The sequence below is a fragment of the Medicago truncatula genome, chromosome 7, assembly GCF_003473485.1.
Source record: "Medicago truncatula cultivar Jemalong A17 chromosome 7, MtrunA17r5.0-ANR, whole genome shotgun sequence".
In the NCBI taxonomy this organism is placed as follows: Eukaryota; Viridiplantae; Streptophyta; class Magnoliopsida; order Fabales; family Fabaceae; genus Medicago; species Medicago truncatula.
Genome location: NC_053048.1, coordinates 46,116,140 through 46,131,096, shown reverse-complemented (window position 1 = coordinate 46,131,096; position 14,957 = coordinate 46,116,140). Strand labels below are relative to the sequence as shown.

The following is a 14,957-nucleotide window of genomic DNA, read 5'->3' as shown; positions in this document are numbered from 1 at the left end:
GTCATACTTCGGGATATCATCAAATCTAGTGTTGTATCTAACAAAGAAGCTCCATCAGGGTACGTACTGTCAAATCTGCAAACAATGTCACTAACTGGGCAAGTACAGTTGAGATCGTGCCAGTTATTGGGGCTTACATAGCCGACGCCTATCTTGGCCGATATTGGACCTTTGTCGTATCAACTGGCATTTATTTTTTGGTAAGATATTCAATTCTAAGATTTTGAATTTTCGCCATATATACAATATTTGATATTGTAGAAAATCTTAATTAAATACGGCTAATATAGTCTCATTAATCCTTTTTAAAACCATCTTCAATGGAATTTAAAATATAAAAATGCTAAACACAGCGAAGAAGCGCTTCCCAAACTCATTGCGAATTGCTGTGATTGGTTAATTGAAGTACCATCCACCCTTTATTCCACAAAAATCGGAATTTAAATCTTCACCTCAATATATATATATATATATATATATATATATATATATATATATATATATATATATATATATATATATATATATATATATATTGTACACGTCACTTCAGGATACATTCGGGAAGTATTTCTTCGCTGCATATAGCAGCTCTCTTTAAAATATGTCATTTAAAGTGACAAAAAATAAATTTTTACTACTAAATTGACATCTCATGGACATGATATCTCATTTATTGGAGTCGATGTGACTTAAAAAATCTCAATGCATCATTCAAATTGCAGTTGCAAATCTTTTTAGTCATATATGTAAGTATAAAAGTGACAAGTCTTTTTTTTTTTTCCTGCAGGGAATGTGTTTATTGACTCTTGCAGTGTCACTACCAATGCTGAGACCACCACCTTGTTCTCAAGGGATAGAAGACAATGATTGCCAAAAAGCTTCATCACTACAAATTGGTATTTTCTTCTTTGCTTTGTACATCATTGCAGCAGGCACGGGGGGATTAAGCCCAACATCTCCACACCTGGAGCCGACCAATTTGATGAGTTTGAGCCTAAAGAGAGGTCCCAAAAACTTTCCTTTTTCAATTGGTGGGTGTTCTGCATTATAACTGGAGGCATTTTAGCCGAAACAGGATTAGTCTACATACAAGACAATGTTGGTTTGCCCTTGGTTATGGGATTCCAACCATCTTGCTTGTTTTTTCAACATTGGTGTTTTTGTTTGGAACACCACTTTATAGACATAGATTACCTTCTGGAAGCCCTTTAATCAGAATATATGGTTCAAGTTTTTGTGGCTGCCTTGAGAAAGTGGAACTTAAATGTCCCAAATGATCCAAAAGAGTTGCATGAGGTGAGCATTGAAGAGTATAATACTAGTAAAGGAAGGTATAGAATTAATCACAGCTCTTCATTGAGGTTAGTTTTTAGTACTATTTCTTACCACTTAAAGTTTCACTGCATAAATTAGTTTGTTTTTTCATGTCACATAAATTTATTATCTATCAAGCACCGAAAGTCTTACATTTATCTATCAAGCACCGAAAGTCTGACACACATACACAAATATCAAACACGACTCTGACACAAAGACACTAGTAATGATTTTTTGAAAAATTGAAGTGATTGAATGTAATCATGTAATGTGAATGTCGTGTTAGTGTTGGATGCTAACATGTGTCGGACACCAGACTTGAGTTCAATCTAAGGTGAAATCATCATAAGTATATAGTTATAACATGTACAAATGTTTGTAGATTCCTTGACAAAGCTGCAGTGAAGACCGACCAAACTTCACCATGGATGCTTTGTACTGTGACACAAATTGAGGAAACAAAACAAATGACAAAAATGATCCCTATATTGATTGCATCATGTATTCCAAGCACAATTTTTGCTCAAACAAACACACTCTTCGTCAAACAAGGCACTACTCTAGACAGGAGAATGGGAGCTCATTTTAAAGTCCCTCCAGCAAGTCTCATAGCATTTGTACATATTTTCATGGTTATAAGCATTGTAATCTATGATTTTGTTTTTGTTCCTATTATCCGACGCTACACAGAATCCAAGAGGAATTACAATGCTACAAAGACTAGGAATTGGCGTTGTGTTTCACGTCATTGTAATGGTTGTTTCGTGTCTTATAGAGAGGAAGAGACTCAGTGTTGCAAGAGAACACAATCTTTTAGGCAAGCTCGCTACAACCCCTCTTTCTATTTTCATTCTTGTCCCTCATTTCGCTTTGATGGGGATTGCTGATACGTTTGTGGAAATTGCTAAGACAGAGTTCTTCTACGATCAAGCACCTGAATCAACGAAAAGCCTTGGAACATCATATTATTCAACAACCATTAGCATGGGAAATTACTTGAGTACTTTTCTTTTATCAAATGTTGCTCGTCTCACAAGTAAACATGGTCATAAAGGTTGGATTTTGGATAATCTAAATATCTCACATTTAGATTATTATTATGCTTTTTTGGCCTTGATAAGTGTTGTCAACTTCTTTTTCTTTCTTGTTATTGCCAAATTCTTTGTATATAATGATGATGTAACTTAAACCAAAAAGGACATAGAGATGAACCATGCTTCATCTAACGATAAGACTGAAATAAGTCAAAGCATCTCACAACTAGATGTCATATCCTAGAGAAAACACAAAACAAAGTTTCTATGTTCTTTAATTGAGGAAGGTTCAATTAAGTCCATAGTTGTGACTACTTGTTGAGGTTACGGTTCAAGGTAACATTGTAAACTGGACCTTAAATGTTTAAATGTAAGTTTGTACTCTGGACCTTAAACAGTTTTTTGCTAATTTTTCAAGTTGAGTTGGGAGAAAAAAAAACCAGAATTCCAATTTAAACTCATTCATAAACCTAATGGTTCAAGACAAGGATGGCATCAAGAGAATCAAAGAGGAATTTTCTCCTCTCACTTATTATGGAGTATGTTTATCTTTTCTTTTGTTTATGTATTCAGTTACCATGAGTAACTAAACACTCTAAGATTAGGGTTCTAAAATGAACCTCTATTTATTTGTTGGATTTAATTAATGCAAACATATTTATTGAGTTATGTTCTAAGTCTTATTTAATTTTCATATGTTTAGATCTTTATAATGCTTTGCGACTCTAGGCCTCACAAACCTAGGTATCTATATTGTTCTCTAGGTTAAGGTTAAGAATGACGACCTTGCTCTAACCTGGACAAGAACAATACGAAAGCTGCTTACTCATCTTTAGTTAATTAGGGATTTTAAAGTATGATAGTTAGATTATGATTTATCTTTTGAAAATTGTTAGTATAGCCCTCGTCTAGGCACAAATGCTAAGAGCATTCTATAGAAACATCACTGTCTCATAACAATTAACCTTCTTTTATAAAGTTTTTTAGAGTCATGAGATTCGAAGAATCCTAATCAACGCTAAACATCTAAATCAAAACATTTTTTTTTTTAAAGAAAGAATCTAAATCAAAACATTTTATTTTCCTGCAATCAATTCAACTCGCTTTGCGCAATCAAACAAAACTTGCCAACTTCTCTTCATTCATAGTTTTTAGTTATAAGTTTAGAAAACAACAATCAAAGAGTAGAGCTATCACAATAGTAAATTTAAAAATAAAAAAAAATAAAAAAAAAGAATGTAAAGAGAGAAAGACAAAAAAAAAAAAAAAAAAGGAGGAAAAACAAATAAACAGAGACAAAAAAAAAAAATAAAGACGTGATTAAAAGTAGAAAATGTCATTCATTTTTATTAATCAGACGATTTTCAAGGTAAATGGGCTCTAATAATGGACATGAGGTAAGTAAAACCTATTTTGTTATCAAACTCATGTTCTCATGTACGATTTATCTTAACGAAACTTTTATTAACAACTTGAGTTATATAACTCCTGAAAAATGTCATGCTTTGACAAATTCAAGGTCGTGAAAGATTTATTAAAAAAATGTTCATGAAACATGGTGAGGACTAAATTACCAAATTTATGACTCATCAATAATTTTCGTACATTTCTTTCAAAAAATAATAATTTCCATACATGAATTTATTATTTCAGTACTCTATCGTCATCCCTACATGCTTTTACTCTCTTGTTTTATACGGAAGTCGTGCATATCCTCCTTAATCTCTAAAGGTGCCGTTTAGTATGAACCTGTCTAAGTATTGATCCATAATGGACCAAAACTTAATCCAATTTAATCGGCACATATTTGTTTTTGTTCACTTATAACTTATGATAGATTTTAAGGATCGTTACAAGTGGTAAGAAATTTGAACCCTTAAAATAAGTGATTAGGGGTTTGATATCTAACTCTTGCGTAGCAAACAAAATTCAATTGAGAAGGAGAACTCAACTTGTTTCTCCATAGGTTCCTCGACGAAGATGTGGTAAATTCCGTGCCAATAATACAGTTAAAAAAAACTTATGACACATTTTGTGATCTGACAATCTCACATTAATAATTTAATGGAAATGTTACCAATAAAGAATAGAGAAACGGACAAATTTTGAATAAATGACAAAAGTATAAAACAAGACGTACATTGCAACTAGTATTATTTTTATTTTTTTGCAAGCAATTGGACAATTAGTTAATGTATAAATTAACGTTCAACAGAGGTTAGAAACAGCACATAATTATTCTCAAACATCATGACAATGTTAGGAGAAAATGGAAAAGAAGATTATACTGAAGATGGGACAGTGGACCTTAAAGGTAGACCAGTTTTAAGATCAAATACAGGAAGATGGAGAGCTTGTTCCTTCATAGTAGGTATATACAACAACCTCTTGCGTCCCTTATTGCCATACTCAAACTTTTTATGTATGTTTGGAATGGTGTTTAATTTGGTGAAGTTACCCCTCAATTTTTTTCTTCTTAATTCTCTGTTTCTAAGTAGAAAATGTTGAATGATCGATCCGTAAAGTACGGCTAAACTATCAATGCTGAAATTGTTAGGTTCGAACTTAAGACTTTGTAGTTGAATATTACTATAAGCTTCAGTAGTGTTTAACTGTTTACTACAACTTCTACAAACCAAAAAAAAAAGTTAATAATTTAGAACTCATTATCCATTTGAAGTCAATCAAATGATTAATAAATTGACTTAATTGTATTTGATTTGGAGTGAAGCAAATTATGTTTGAATGATATAAATTTTTAACTCGAGGCAAAAGTTTGTCTTTTTTTTTTTTTTTATTTCTAAGCAAACACTTGTTCCGTTCATTTTTAAGTGTCGTTCTAGTGCGAATTTAGCGTTCCTATTTAACTGTCGTTTTGGTATTTTTAAGAGTATGATTTGTCAATTGTACCCTTTGTCCATTACTCTTATTTTTTCAATAAAACTAATTAATATATATTGGAAAACTATAAACTTTATTTTTTTAAACAAAGTTTGTTTGTTTTTTTTAACAAAAGTTTGTTTCTTGTTAATGTCACTGCCGTCGCCAAAAGTCAGTGGCTACCCCTCTTTTTATAAGCAATTCATTTCAAAGGTCAAAGGTTTGGGTCTACCCCTAAGTAGGGTGAATGGTCCCTTCACATATTCTGATCTCATGATTGCCAATGATTAGTTAAGTACAAAAACTGCAAATGTGCGGCTCATTGGAATGAAGAGGGTCTTTTACCGTGCTTTATCCAACCGACCGAGTATGATAGCCATGGCTAGGTATGAGCTTGCATACGATCTTGCTGGGTTAACTCGTTCCCAGTTCATGTCTCACTCAGAAAACATATGACATGGTCAATCCTTGGTCTAGGATCCCTAGTCGGCCATTCTAGAGTTGGGCGTATTTGGATTAGTAGCCCTCAACCTTGCTCCACGGTCGGTCCTCCTTAAATTGAATACCTAGTACCGAACACAACCGTTGAGTGTCACGCCTAAAAGGCATATAGCAATCTAACGGGCTAAATGATAATTTTGTTAATATTTACAGTTGGGTGCATTTTAATATCTACAACAAATATAGTATAGTACATTAGTAACTTATTTTTTACAATACGCTCAACAACTTCATTTGTTTTCACATGTAGCACAAAGAACAATTGTCACTTCTAAATATGAAAAATCAATGTGTTTATTATAGGCTCTGAAGTGATTGAAAGGTTGACATACTTTGGGATATCATCAAATCTAGTGTTGTATCTAACAAAGAAGCTCCATCAGGGTACTGTCAAATCTGCAAACAATGTCACTAACTGGGCAGGTACAGTTAAGATCCTGCCAGTTATTGGGGCTTACATAGCCGACGCCTATCTTGGCCGATATTGGACCTTTGTCGTATCATCTGGCATTTACTTTTTGGTAAGATATTCAATTCTAAGGTTTTGAATTTTCGCTGTATATACAATAGAGCCTTGCTATATCAAGTTAACGTTTATTCACGAATATCATGTGAACGCTACGTGCTGCTTTAATAAAAGAAGAGTCAAACATTCAACTCTAACTTAATGGAAAACAGGGAGGATAATGGTGCAGTTTGAGTAAATAATACACGATCCTGAAAATTCACGAAGCTGCAACTAGCGATAAATAGTATTTTCCTATACAATATTTGTTATTGTGGAAAATCTTAATTAAATACTGTTAATATAGTCTCATTAATCCATTTTAAAACCATCTTTGATGGAATATAAATTATGTCATTGAAAGTGACAAGAATAAATTCTTAATACTAAATTGACATCTCACGGACATGATATCTCAGTTATTAGAGTCATTGTGACATAAAAAATCTCAATGCATCATTCAAATTGCAGTTGCAAATCTTTTTAGTCATATCTCTACTTTAGCAAGTATAGATGTGATAAGTCTTCTTTTTTTTTTTTTTCTGTAGGGAATGTGTTTATTGACTCTTTCAGTATCACTACCAACGCTGAGACCACCACCATGTGCTGTAGGGATAGAAAAACAGGATTGCCAAAAAGCTTCATCACTACAAATTGGTATTTTCTTCTTTGCTTTGTACATCATTGCAGCAGGCACAGGGGGAATTAAGCCCAGCATCACCACACTTGGAGCCGACCAATTTGATGAGTTTGAGCCGAAAGAGAAGTCTCAAAAACTTTCCTTTTACAATTGGTGGGTGTTCTACATTATAATTGGAGCCATTTTAGCCGAAACAGTATTAGTCTACATACAAGACAATGTTGGTTTTGCCCTTGGTTATGGGATTCCAACCATATTGCTTGTTTTTTCAACATTGGTGTTTTTGTTTGGAACACCAATTTATAGACATAAATTGCCTTCTGGAAGTCCTTTAACTAGAATGGTTCAAGTCTTTGTTGCTGCTATGAGAAAGTGGAAATTAAATGTCCCAAATGATCAAAAAGAGCTGCATGAGGTGAGCATTGAAGAGTATACTAGTAACGGAAGGTATAGAATTAATCACAGTTCTTCATTGAGGTTAGTTTTTAGTAGTATTTCTTACCACTTAAAGTTTCACTGCATAAATTAGTTTGTTTTTTCATGTCGCATAAATTTATTATCTATCAACCACCGAAGTCTGACACACATACACGAAGACACTAGTAATGATCTTTTGAAAAATTTAAGTGATTGAATGTAATCACGTAATGTGAATGTCGTGTTAGTGTTGGATACTAACATGTGTGAATCACGTAATGTCAATCTAAGGTGAAATCATAAGTATATAATTAAAACATGTACAAATGTCTGTAGTTTCCTTGACAAAGCTGCAGTGAAGACCGACCAAACTTCACCATGGATGCTTTGCACTGTGACACAAATTGAGGAAACAAAACAAATGACAAAAATGATCCCTATATTGATTGCAACATGTATTCCAAGCATAATTTTCGCTCAAACAAACACACTCTTCGTCAAACAAGGCACCACTCTAGATAGGAGACTGGGAGCTCATTTTAAAGTCCCTCCAGCAAGTCTCATAGCATTTGTACATATCTTCCTGGCTATAAGCACTGTAATCTATGATCGTGTTTTTGTTCCTATTATCCGACGCTACACAAAGAATCCAAGAGGAATTACAATGCTACAAAGAATAGGAATTGGCCTTGTGTTTCACGTCATCGTAATGGTTGTTTCGTGTCTTATAGAGAGGAAGAGACTCAATGTTGCAAGAGAACACAATCTTTTAGGCAAGCTCGATACAACCCCTCTTTCTATTTTCATTCTCGTCCCTCAATTCGCTTTGATGGGGATTGCTGATACGTTTGTGGAAATTGCTAAGATAGAGTTCTTCTATGATCAAGCACCTGAATCTATGAAAAGCCTTGGATCATCATATGCTACAACATCCTTGAGCATGGGAAATTTTTTGAGTACTTTTCTTCTATCAAATGTTGCTCGTCTCACAAGTAAACATGGTCATAAAGGTTGGATTTTAGATAATCTAAATATCTCACATTTAGATTATTATTATGCTTTTTTGGCCTTGTTAAGTGTTGTCAACTTCTTTTTCTTTCTTATTATTGCCAAATTCTTTGTATATAATGATGATGTAACTCAAACCAAAATGGACTTAGAGATGAACCCTGCTTCATCTAAGGGCTATAAGACTGAAATAAGTCAAAGCATCTCACAACTAGATGTCAAGTCCTAGAGCTTAAAATTATCAAAAAATTGGGATGATCTCCAAAAAAGACTTCCACATCAAAATCTTATGTTATATTTTGTTGAGTATATGCCTATATGGTCTATAGTTACTTATAAGTGGGCAATCAGCCTCAAACGTTTGTTGAAGTTACGGTTCAAGGTAACATTGTAAACTTGACCTTAAATGTTTAAATGTAAGTTTGTACTCTGTATAATACAAAGAACGTACGTTGGTCAAATTTTGTTACTAAAGATCGTGTGTTATTTGTCTGTGTTTTTCTTATCTATATTATTATTTTGAACCGGCTTTATGTTCTAACATATAAAATATACAAATATATGAAGATAAATAATGTAGCCTTTTCTCAGTTTCTTTTAAGTACAACTGAAAACACTTCAACCATTTGTTATATTCTTTTTTTTTACAAGAACCATTACTTATATTCAAAAGCCAATAGGCCTATTCCTTAGTCATTAGTCCATCTTGTTGAAGTACATCTACTCGGTCAAAATAATTCACGGCAGTCATCGGACATCCAAATAGGTGTCTCAACAAGGAACCTTTTGGGTGATTAGAAAAGTGAATAAGAAACTAAAAAGTTGTGCAAATATGAAGCGAGAAAGATTTCGGAAGTACTCCCTCCATTCCAAAACTATTGTAGTTTTAACATTTCATTTTTGCTTCAAAACAAAGTGTTTTAGAAAATCAAGATAAAACTAACCTTTGTTTTCCACTATACCCTTAATATAGTGGAGTTTATTTCCTCTTTTCGATGAAAAATGAGAATTTATAAATCAACGATATGGAAAAGAGGAAGTAGGGGGAAATCAACGAATGTTACTTTGGCAGGATGGGAAATACCTAATAATGGGGCTGAAAATAATAATCAAATCCTTCAGTCGAGAGAGCTAAAGTATTTTTACTTTCACAAGGCCTTAAGCTAATGTTCTTATGTAAGTAGGATGTTAGCTTTGCACTAGAGCTGGTTATAAACTAAGCATGAGAAATGGCCAGGACAGGCTACCCTTCTTTCGAATTTAGATACACGGGTGCCTCATGAAGGCGTATAAGTGCATATCAGACAGATAAAATATAATTAGGTATTGTACATCCTATATATTACATAATCAGTTTTAGAGGTAGTGGTGTAACAGAAGAATACCGTCAGCCACTTATTTCGACGCTGTAACTCCCAGCAATGTGACTCAATATTAGCTCTGACAGCAAGAGCTACAAAAGGAGAGGAAACAGTCAATGAACAAAATTAGTTACAGATTAAGCACTGCCAGATATTCAACATTCCAAAAAAGGATCTCTGAAGATATACCATTTTCCCAAACAGTATTTCTATTGGCCTTTATTGATGGCTGCCACTTAGGCCCGTGCATCCGGTCAAGAGCTTCAAGCACCCATTTGATGGGTTGTTGATTCCGTCAAGAGCTTCAAGCCACGTAGGCTCGTTGAATCGGTCAAGAGCGCTTCAAGAAGGGTGGGACTGTTGTACCAGTCAATATTAGTAGAGCGCTCAATCAAGTTATCTCCGTTAAAACCAGAGATGGGAACAAATCGAGTTTTGTCTGGGTTATAGCCAACCTTCTTCAAAAAGGGTAAAAGTTTCCCCACAATTTCTATATACCTATCTTTGGGCATAGTTGTATCCATCTGCCAACGTAGATGATAACTAGTTATTAAAATAATAACTTGTTGATGCAGCAGATCATTTTGCTTCACACCAAAAACAAAGGAAAGATGAACAAGTGCACGGCCCTGACGATCCAGACCAGTTTCAAGTCCACTAGTAGGGAATCAATGACGAGAACAACACAGTCAGGTTGGGACGTTCTGTTGATCATGGTGGTAAGGAAGAAATCCCTGTCTCCAGAGGCATCATCAATGACAGTGCAGTAGTACTTTGTTGTCTCAAACTTGGACAGAGCAATGTCAATTGTGAGCTTGTCAAGCACCCTAGCATACTTGTTTGAACGCTTTTAGTAAATGATAAACATTCTTTGGTCACTATTATAAGAAAAACTTTGCATTTATTTTCAATCACCCTATGTATTATATAGCAGTTCAATTGAAAAAAAAATATATTATATGTAAAGTTAGTTTATTGTTAAAAAAAAAGTAAAGTTAGTTTAATAGTCTACAAAATAGTAGACGGTAACACACATATGCATCTAAAGGTCCTTTAAGTTTTTCATTTTTCCCAAAGTGATCCTTTAAGTTTCAAAAGTCCCAAACAAATCCTTTAAGTTTCAAAAGTCCCAATTAAATTAGATGCATTTGACCTTTAGATGCATTTGACGTTCTTTTACACATGCATCCAATTAAATTACATTAGGATACACTTTATTTTGTTAGTTCTTAAAATAGTTTCATAAATATCTATAGGGAAATGTTAACCAGTCCCAAGGCACTGGTTAAGGACCTAAAATGGTAAACTTTTATGAAAGCTAGTATAATCAGTCCATTGGAAATTGAAAAGGTATGACATTTTTAAAGAATAATTGCTTAATTTATAATGCTTAAAAGGGCCCCCAGTAACACTCGTCAACAAGACTCCTATCTATATGGTAATATATAATTGAATGTATGTGAAAAAAATTACATACAAATTAAACACATTGTGAAAAGGCTGAAAAGCCATTTTGATGTATTTACTATTGTAATCTCATGACTTTTGTACCATGTCAATTTCAAAGATCTAATAGCTTGGTCGAGAAGGTAAACACCAGCTAATATGCTAATAAAAAATTGATGAAATTGAAAGGAAAAAAAAAATGACATGAAGAAGGACAAAATAAAAACGGGGCACATTGTTTTTCCTAGTAGTCTTGTTATGTTAGCTCATACAAAATGCATGATGTATAACTACTTTAGTTTTGGAAAGCTAAATATTTAAAATGTTTCCTTAAATATATCAAAAGTTCATTGGAAAAACAAGCTTGTATTAGTCTCCACACTGAAGAGTCCAAGTGGCTGTTCTTGTTCAATATCATGGAAGCCATTGAAGAAAAAGGGCCACTAGAAGAAGATTACACTCAAGATGGAACAGTAGATTTACAAGGCAGACCAGTTTTAAGATCAAAGACTGGAACATGGAAAGCTTGTTCCTTCCTTGTAGGTAAATTGAAGTATTTTACTCCCTTATATAGGCATTCTAAAACTTATTTTATTTTCCCCTCAGAAAAAAAAAAAAAAAAAAACTATTCTATTTCCAGACTCTCCGTGTTATCAGATTCCCTAAATTCCTCGATTGCATGAATCCACGCAATCAGCACATTGGTGATTGTTAGATTTAAAATCTAAAATATGCTGAGTTTCTAATTTGAACCATTCGGTATCAATTCAATGGTCACCGATATGCTGGCCTTATGAATGAGTTCAATTGATTACTGCAAGGAATCGAAATTATAAAAATACCTCAATCATCCTTTATTTAGCTTTGTTTTTTTGGTTTCATTTACCATATAAGGAATAGTCGCTCCGGAATGTGACATATGCATGCATGTGTAATTTATAGGTTATGAATTGTTTGAGAGGATGGCTTACTATGGAATATCATCAAACTTAGTGGTGTATCTAACAAAAAAGCTCCATCAGGGTACTGTGGAATCTTCAAACAATATTAGCAATTGGGGAGGATCAGTTTGGTTGATGCCACTTGCAGGAGCTTATGTAGCTGATGCTTATCTTGGCCGATATTGGACCTTTGTAATTGCATCATGCATTTACCTCATGGTATGATATGTGACAAATATTTCACCATTTGAATATATCCTCTTTACTGGTATAGAAAGGTAGTTCAGAAACAAAAAGATCAATATATAGATAGATAGATAGACCAAGTAACATATATTATAATAGCAAATTTGACATCGTATCTAAACTCAGAATCTTAAAATAATAAGCATGTATTGTTTCATTCCTAACGTTGAGATTTAAGACATCAAGTATATGCAATTGTTCTTTTATGAATGTCATCTTTATTTTACTTGTTTTGAACCAATGTTATGATTTGGTATTTTACCTAATGCAATTATTGACGGACATGTGTCCTTGTTTTCTTTGGCTCTAGGGTATGTGTTTGTTGACTCTATCGGTTTCGCTACCATCACTGAAGCCACCAGAATGTGATATAGGTGTTGTCGCATTCGAAAATTGCCCCAAGGCATCACCATTGCAAAAGGGTATTTTCTTCCTTGCCTTGTACATAATTGTTTTAGGCACAGGTGGAACCAAACCCAACATTTCTACTATGGGAGCTGACCAATTTGATGACTTTGATCCCAAAGAGAAATCCGATAAGTTGTCCTTCTTCAATTGGTGGTTTTTTAGCATTTTGATTGGTGTCCTTTTTGCTACCACTTTCTTGGTTTACATACAAGACAATATTGGTTGGGAACTTGGATATGGCCTTCCAACCATTGGCCTTGCATTTTCAATATTGGTGTTTTTATTAGGAACACCATATTATAGACACAAATTGCCTCCAGGCAGCCCTATAACAAGGATGCTTCAAGTCTTTGTGGCTGCTATAAGAAAATGGAAGGCACGTGTCCCAGAAGATAAAAAGGAGCTACATGAGCTGAGTATGGAAGAGTATACATGTAATGGTAGAACCAGAATTGATCACACGTCGTTTTTCAGGTTGAGTCTAATTACTTTTATCTCCTAAAAATGTGTCCATGGTGTGGTGACAACACAATTTTTTTCACTGCACGAGTCTCGCTAAATTTTGTTGGTCTTTTACAAATTTGGTGGCGTCCATACGAATATCAATCAATATAATAGATTGTTAAAGACTGTATACTGCTAACATTATTTAATTGTTTTTACATGAAACGAAAATTTGGCTTGAACTAGCTATTGTGCATACTCATCCTCCTCTCTGCTTGCAGTTTCCTTGACAAAGCGGCTATAAAGACCGGACAAAAATCAACATGGATGCTTTGTACAGTGACACAAATTGAGGAAACTAAGCAAATGACAAAACTGGTTCCTATTTCGATTTTCACAATTATTCCAAGCACCTTGGGAATGCACATTTTCACACTCTTCGTTAAACAAGGCATGACACTGGACAACAAAATGGGACCTCGTTTTAATATCTCTCCAGGAAGTCTCTCGTCAATTACAATTATCTTCATGTTGATATTCATTGCAATCTATGATTGTATTTTTGTGCCTATGATCCGACTCTACACTAAAAATCCTAGAGGAATCACAATACTACAAAGAATAGGAATTGGCCTTGTGTTGAACATCATTACATTAGTCATTGCATGCTTGGTTGAGAGAAAGAGACTCAATGTTGCAAGAGAAAAAAACCTCTTAGACATGCATGATAAGATCCCTCTTACTATTTTCATCCTCCTCCCTCAGTTTGCCTTGTCAGGGATTGCTGATAACTTCGTCGAAGTTGCCAAGATGGAGTTCTTCTACGATCAAGCGCCAGAAACCATGAAGAGTCTCGGAACAGCATGCTCCACAGCCTCATATGGTCTAGGAGGTTTTCTCAGTACATTCTTTCTATCAGCTGTTGCTGATATCACCCAAAGACATGGTCGCAAAGGTTGGATTTTGGATAATGTAAACGTCTCCCACTTTGACTATTATTATGCATTCATTGCAGTAATAAGCCTACTTAACTTCCTTTGCTTTGTGGTTGTTGCTAAGTTCTTTGTATATAATGATGTAAAACACAACAAATCAGGCTTGGAAATGAACGCTACCTCATCTCAGGAAAATGCTGGATTAAGCCAAAGCATTTCACAACCAGATACCAAGTTCTAGGGGAAATATAACTGTTATTTCTTCATATGTTTACAAAATCAAGTGGGCAAAGATAAGGAAGGTTCACAAGTGTATGATCCTTTATAAGTAGAAGATTCACTTTAGAGCTTTGAACTTTGTCACACCTGCAAGTAAATTAATGTAAATAATATGATTATCCATAGTTTTAAAAACTGGACCGGTCATTGACTCGGTAAGGTCCCTGGGTCAATGGGTCACTGGTTGAACCACTGGATCATTGGTTGAACTCGGTTTTTATAAAATTGAACTGTATGATCCAATCACTAAAATATTTTGAAAGAAATCATGACACCTAATTTTTTTTTTAAATATTACACTAATTAACATAACTTCTAAAGTTCGTTTTTCAAATTCTAAATTATATTACACATTCAAATAAGTTTTTTATGTATATATAAAAAATAAAAAATAAACTTTTTTATGTCGCAACCAAAAAAAAAGTTTTTTATGTTATATATAAATTATATAGTTAGATAACATAGCAATATATTATAATTTTAAACTCATGTGGGTCTCACCACTTTATATGGGATCCATTTCCAATGTGTGGTACCCACATAAACTTCACCCAATAAAAGAGTGAGTGTTGGAAAGAAAATGTCCATAGTA

General features: G+C 33.9%; 2 protein-coding genes across 2 annotated transcripts; both read left to right on the top strand.

The window, feature by feature from the left end:
* The first annotated feature begins 4,569 nt into the window (after nucleotides 1-4,569).
* LOC11425214 (protein NRT1/ PTR FAMILY 5.2) lies at nucleotides 4,570-8,797 on the top strand. Its single transcript, XM_003625301.4, has 4 exons — nucleotides 4,570-4,725; nucleotides 6,039-6,256; nucleotides 6,789-7,357; nucleotides 7,634-8,797. The coding sequence occupies exons 1-4, from the start codon at nucleotides 4,605-4,607 to the stop codon at nucleotides 8,532-8,534; spliced, it is 1,809 nt and encodes a 602-aa protein (XP_003625349.2). The 5' UTR covers nucleotides 4,570-4,604; the 3' UTR covers nucleotides 8,535-8,797.
* A 2,075-nt stretch (nucleotides 8,798-10,872) lies between these two features.
* Nucleotides 10,873-14,653, top strand: LOC120575761 (protein NRT1/ PTR FAMILY 5.2). The gene is made up of 4 exons (XM_039828262.1): nucleotides 10,873-11,655; nucleotides 12,055-12,272; nucleotides 12,610-13,181; nucleotides 13,433-14,653. The coding sequence occupies exons 1-4, from the start codon at nucleotides 11,529-11,531 to the stop codon at nucleotides 14,325-14,327; spliced, it is 1,812 nt and encodes a 603-aa protein (XP_039684196.1). The 5' UTR covers nucleotides 10,873-11,528; the 3' UTR covers nucleotides 14,328-14,653.
* Nucleotides 14,654-14,957: the final 304 nt, after the last annotated feature.

Excerpts from the sequence above, each read along its gene's own strand:
- LOC120575761 (XM_039828262.1), top strand. The coding sequence starts at position 11,529 with ATGGAAGCCATTGAAGAAAAAGGGCCACTAGAAGAAGATTACACTCAA. Across the intron at positions 11,656-12,054 it reads AGCTTGTTCCTTCCTTGTAG|GTTATGAATTGTTTGAGAGG; the intron begins GTAAATTGAAGT and ends TGTAATTTATAG. Across the intron at positions 13,182-13,432 it reads GATCACACGTCGTTTTTCAG|TTTCCTTGACAAAGCGGCTA; the intron begins GTTGAGTCTAAT and ends CTCTGCTTGCAG.
- LOC11425214 (XM_003625301.4), top strand. The coding sequence starts at position 4,605 with ATGACAATGTTAGGAGAAAATGGAAAAGAAGATTATACTGAAGATGGG. Across the intron at positions 4,726-6,038 it reads AGCTTGTTCCTTCATAGTAG|GCTCTGAAGTGATTGAAAGG; the intron begins GTATATACAACA and ends TGTTTATTATAG. Across the intron at positions 6,257-6,788 it reads CATCTGGCATTTACTTTTTG|GGAATGTGTTTATTGACTCT; the intron begins GTAAGATATTCA and ends TTTTTTCTGTAG.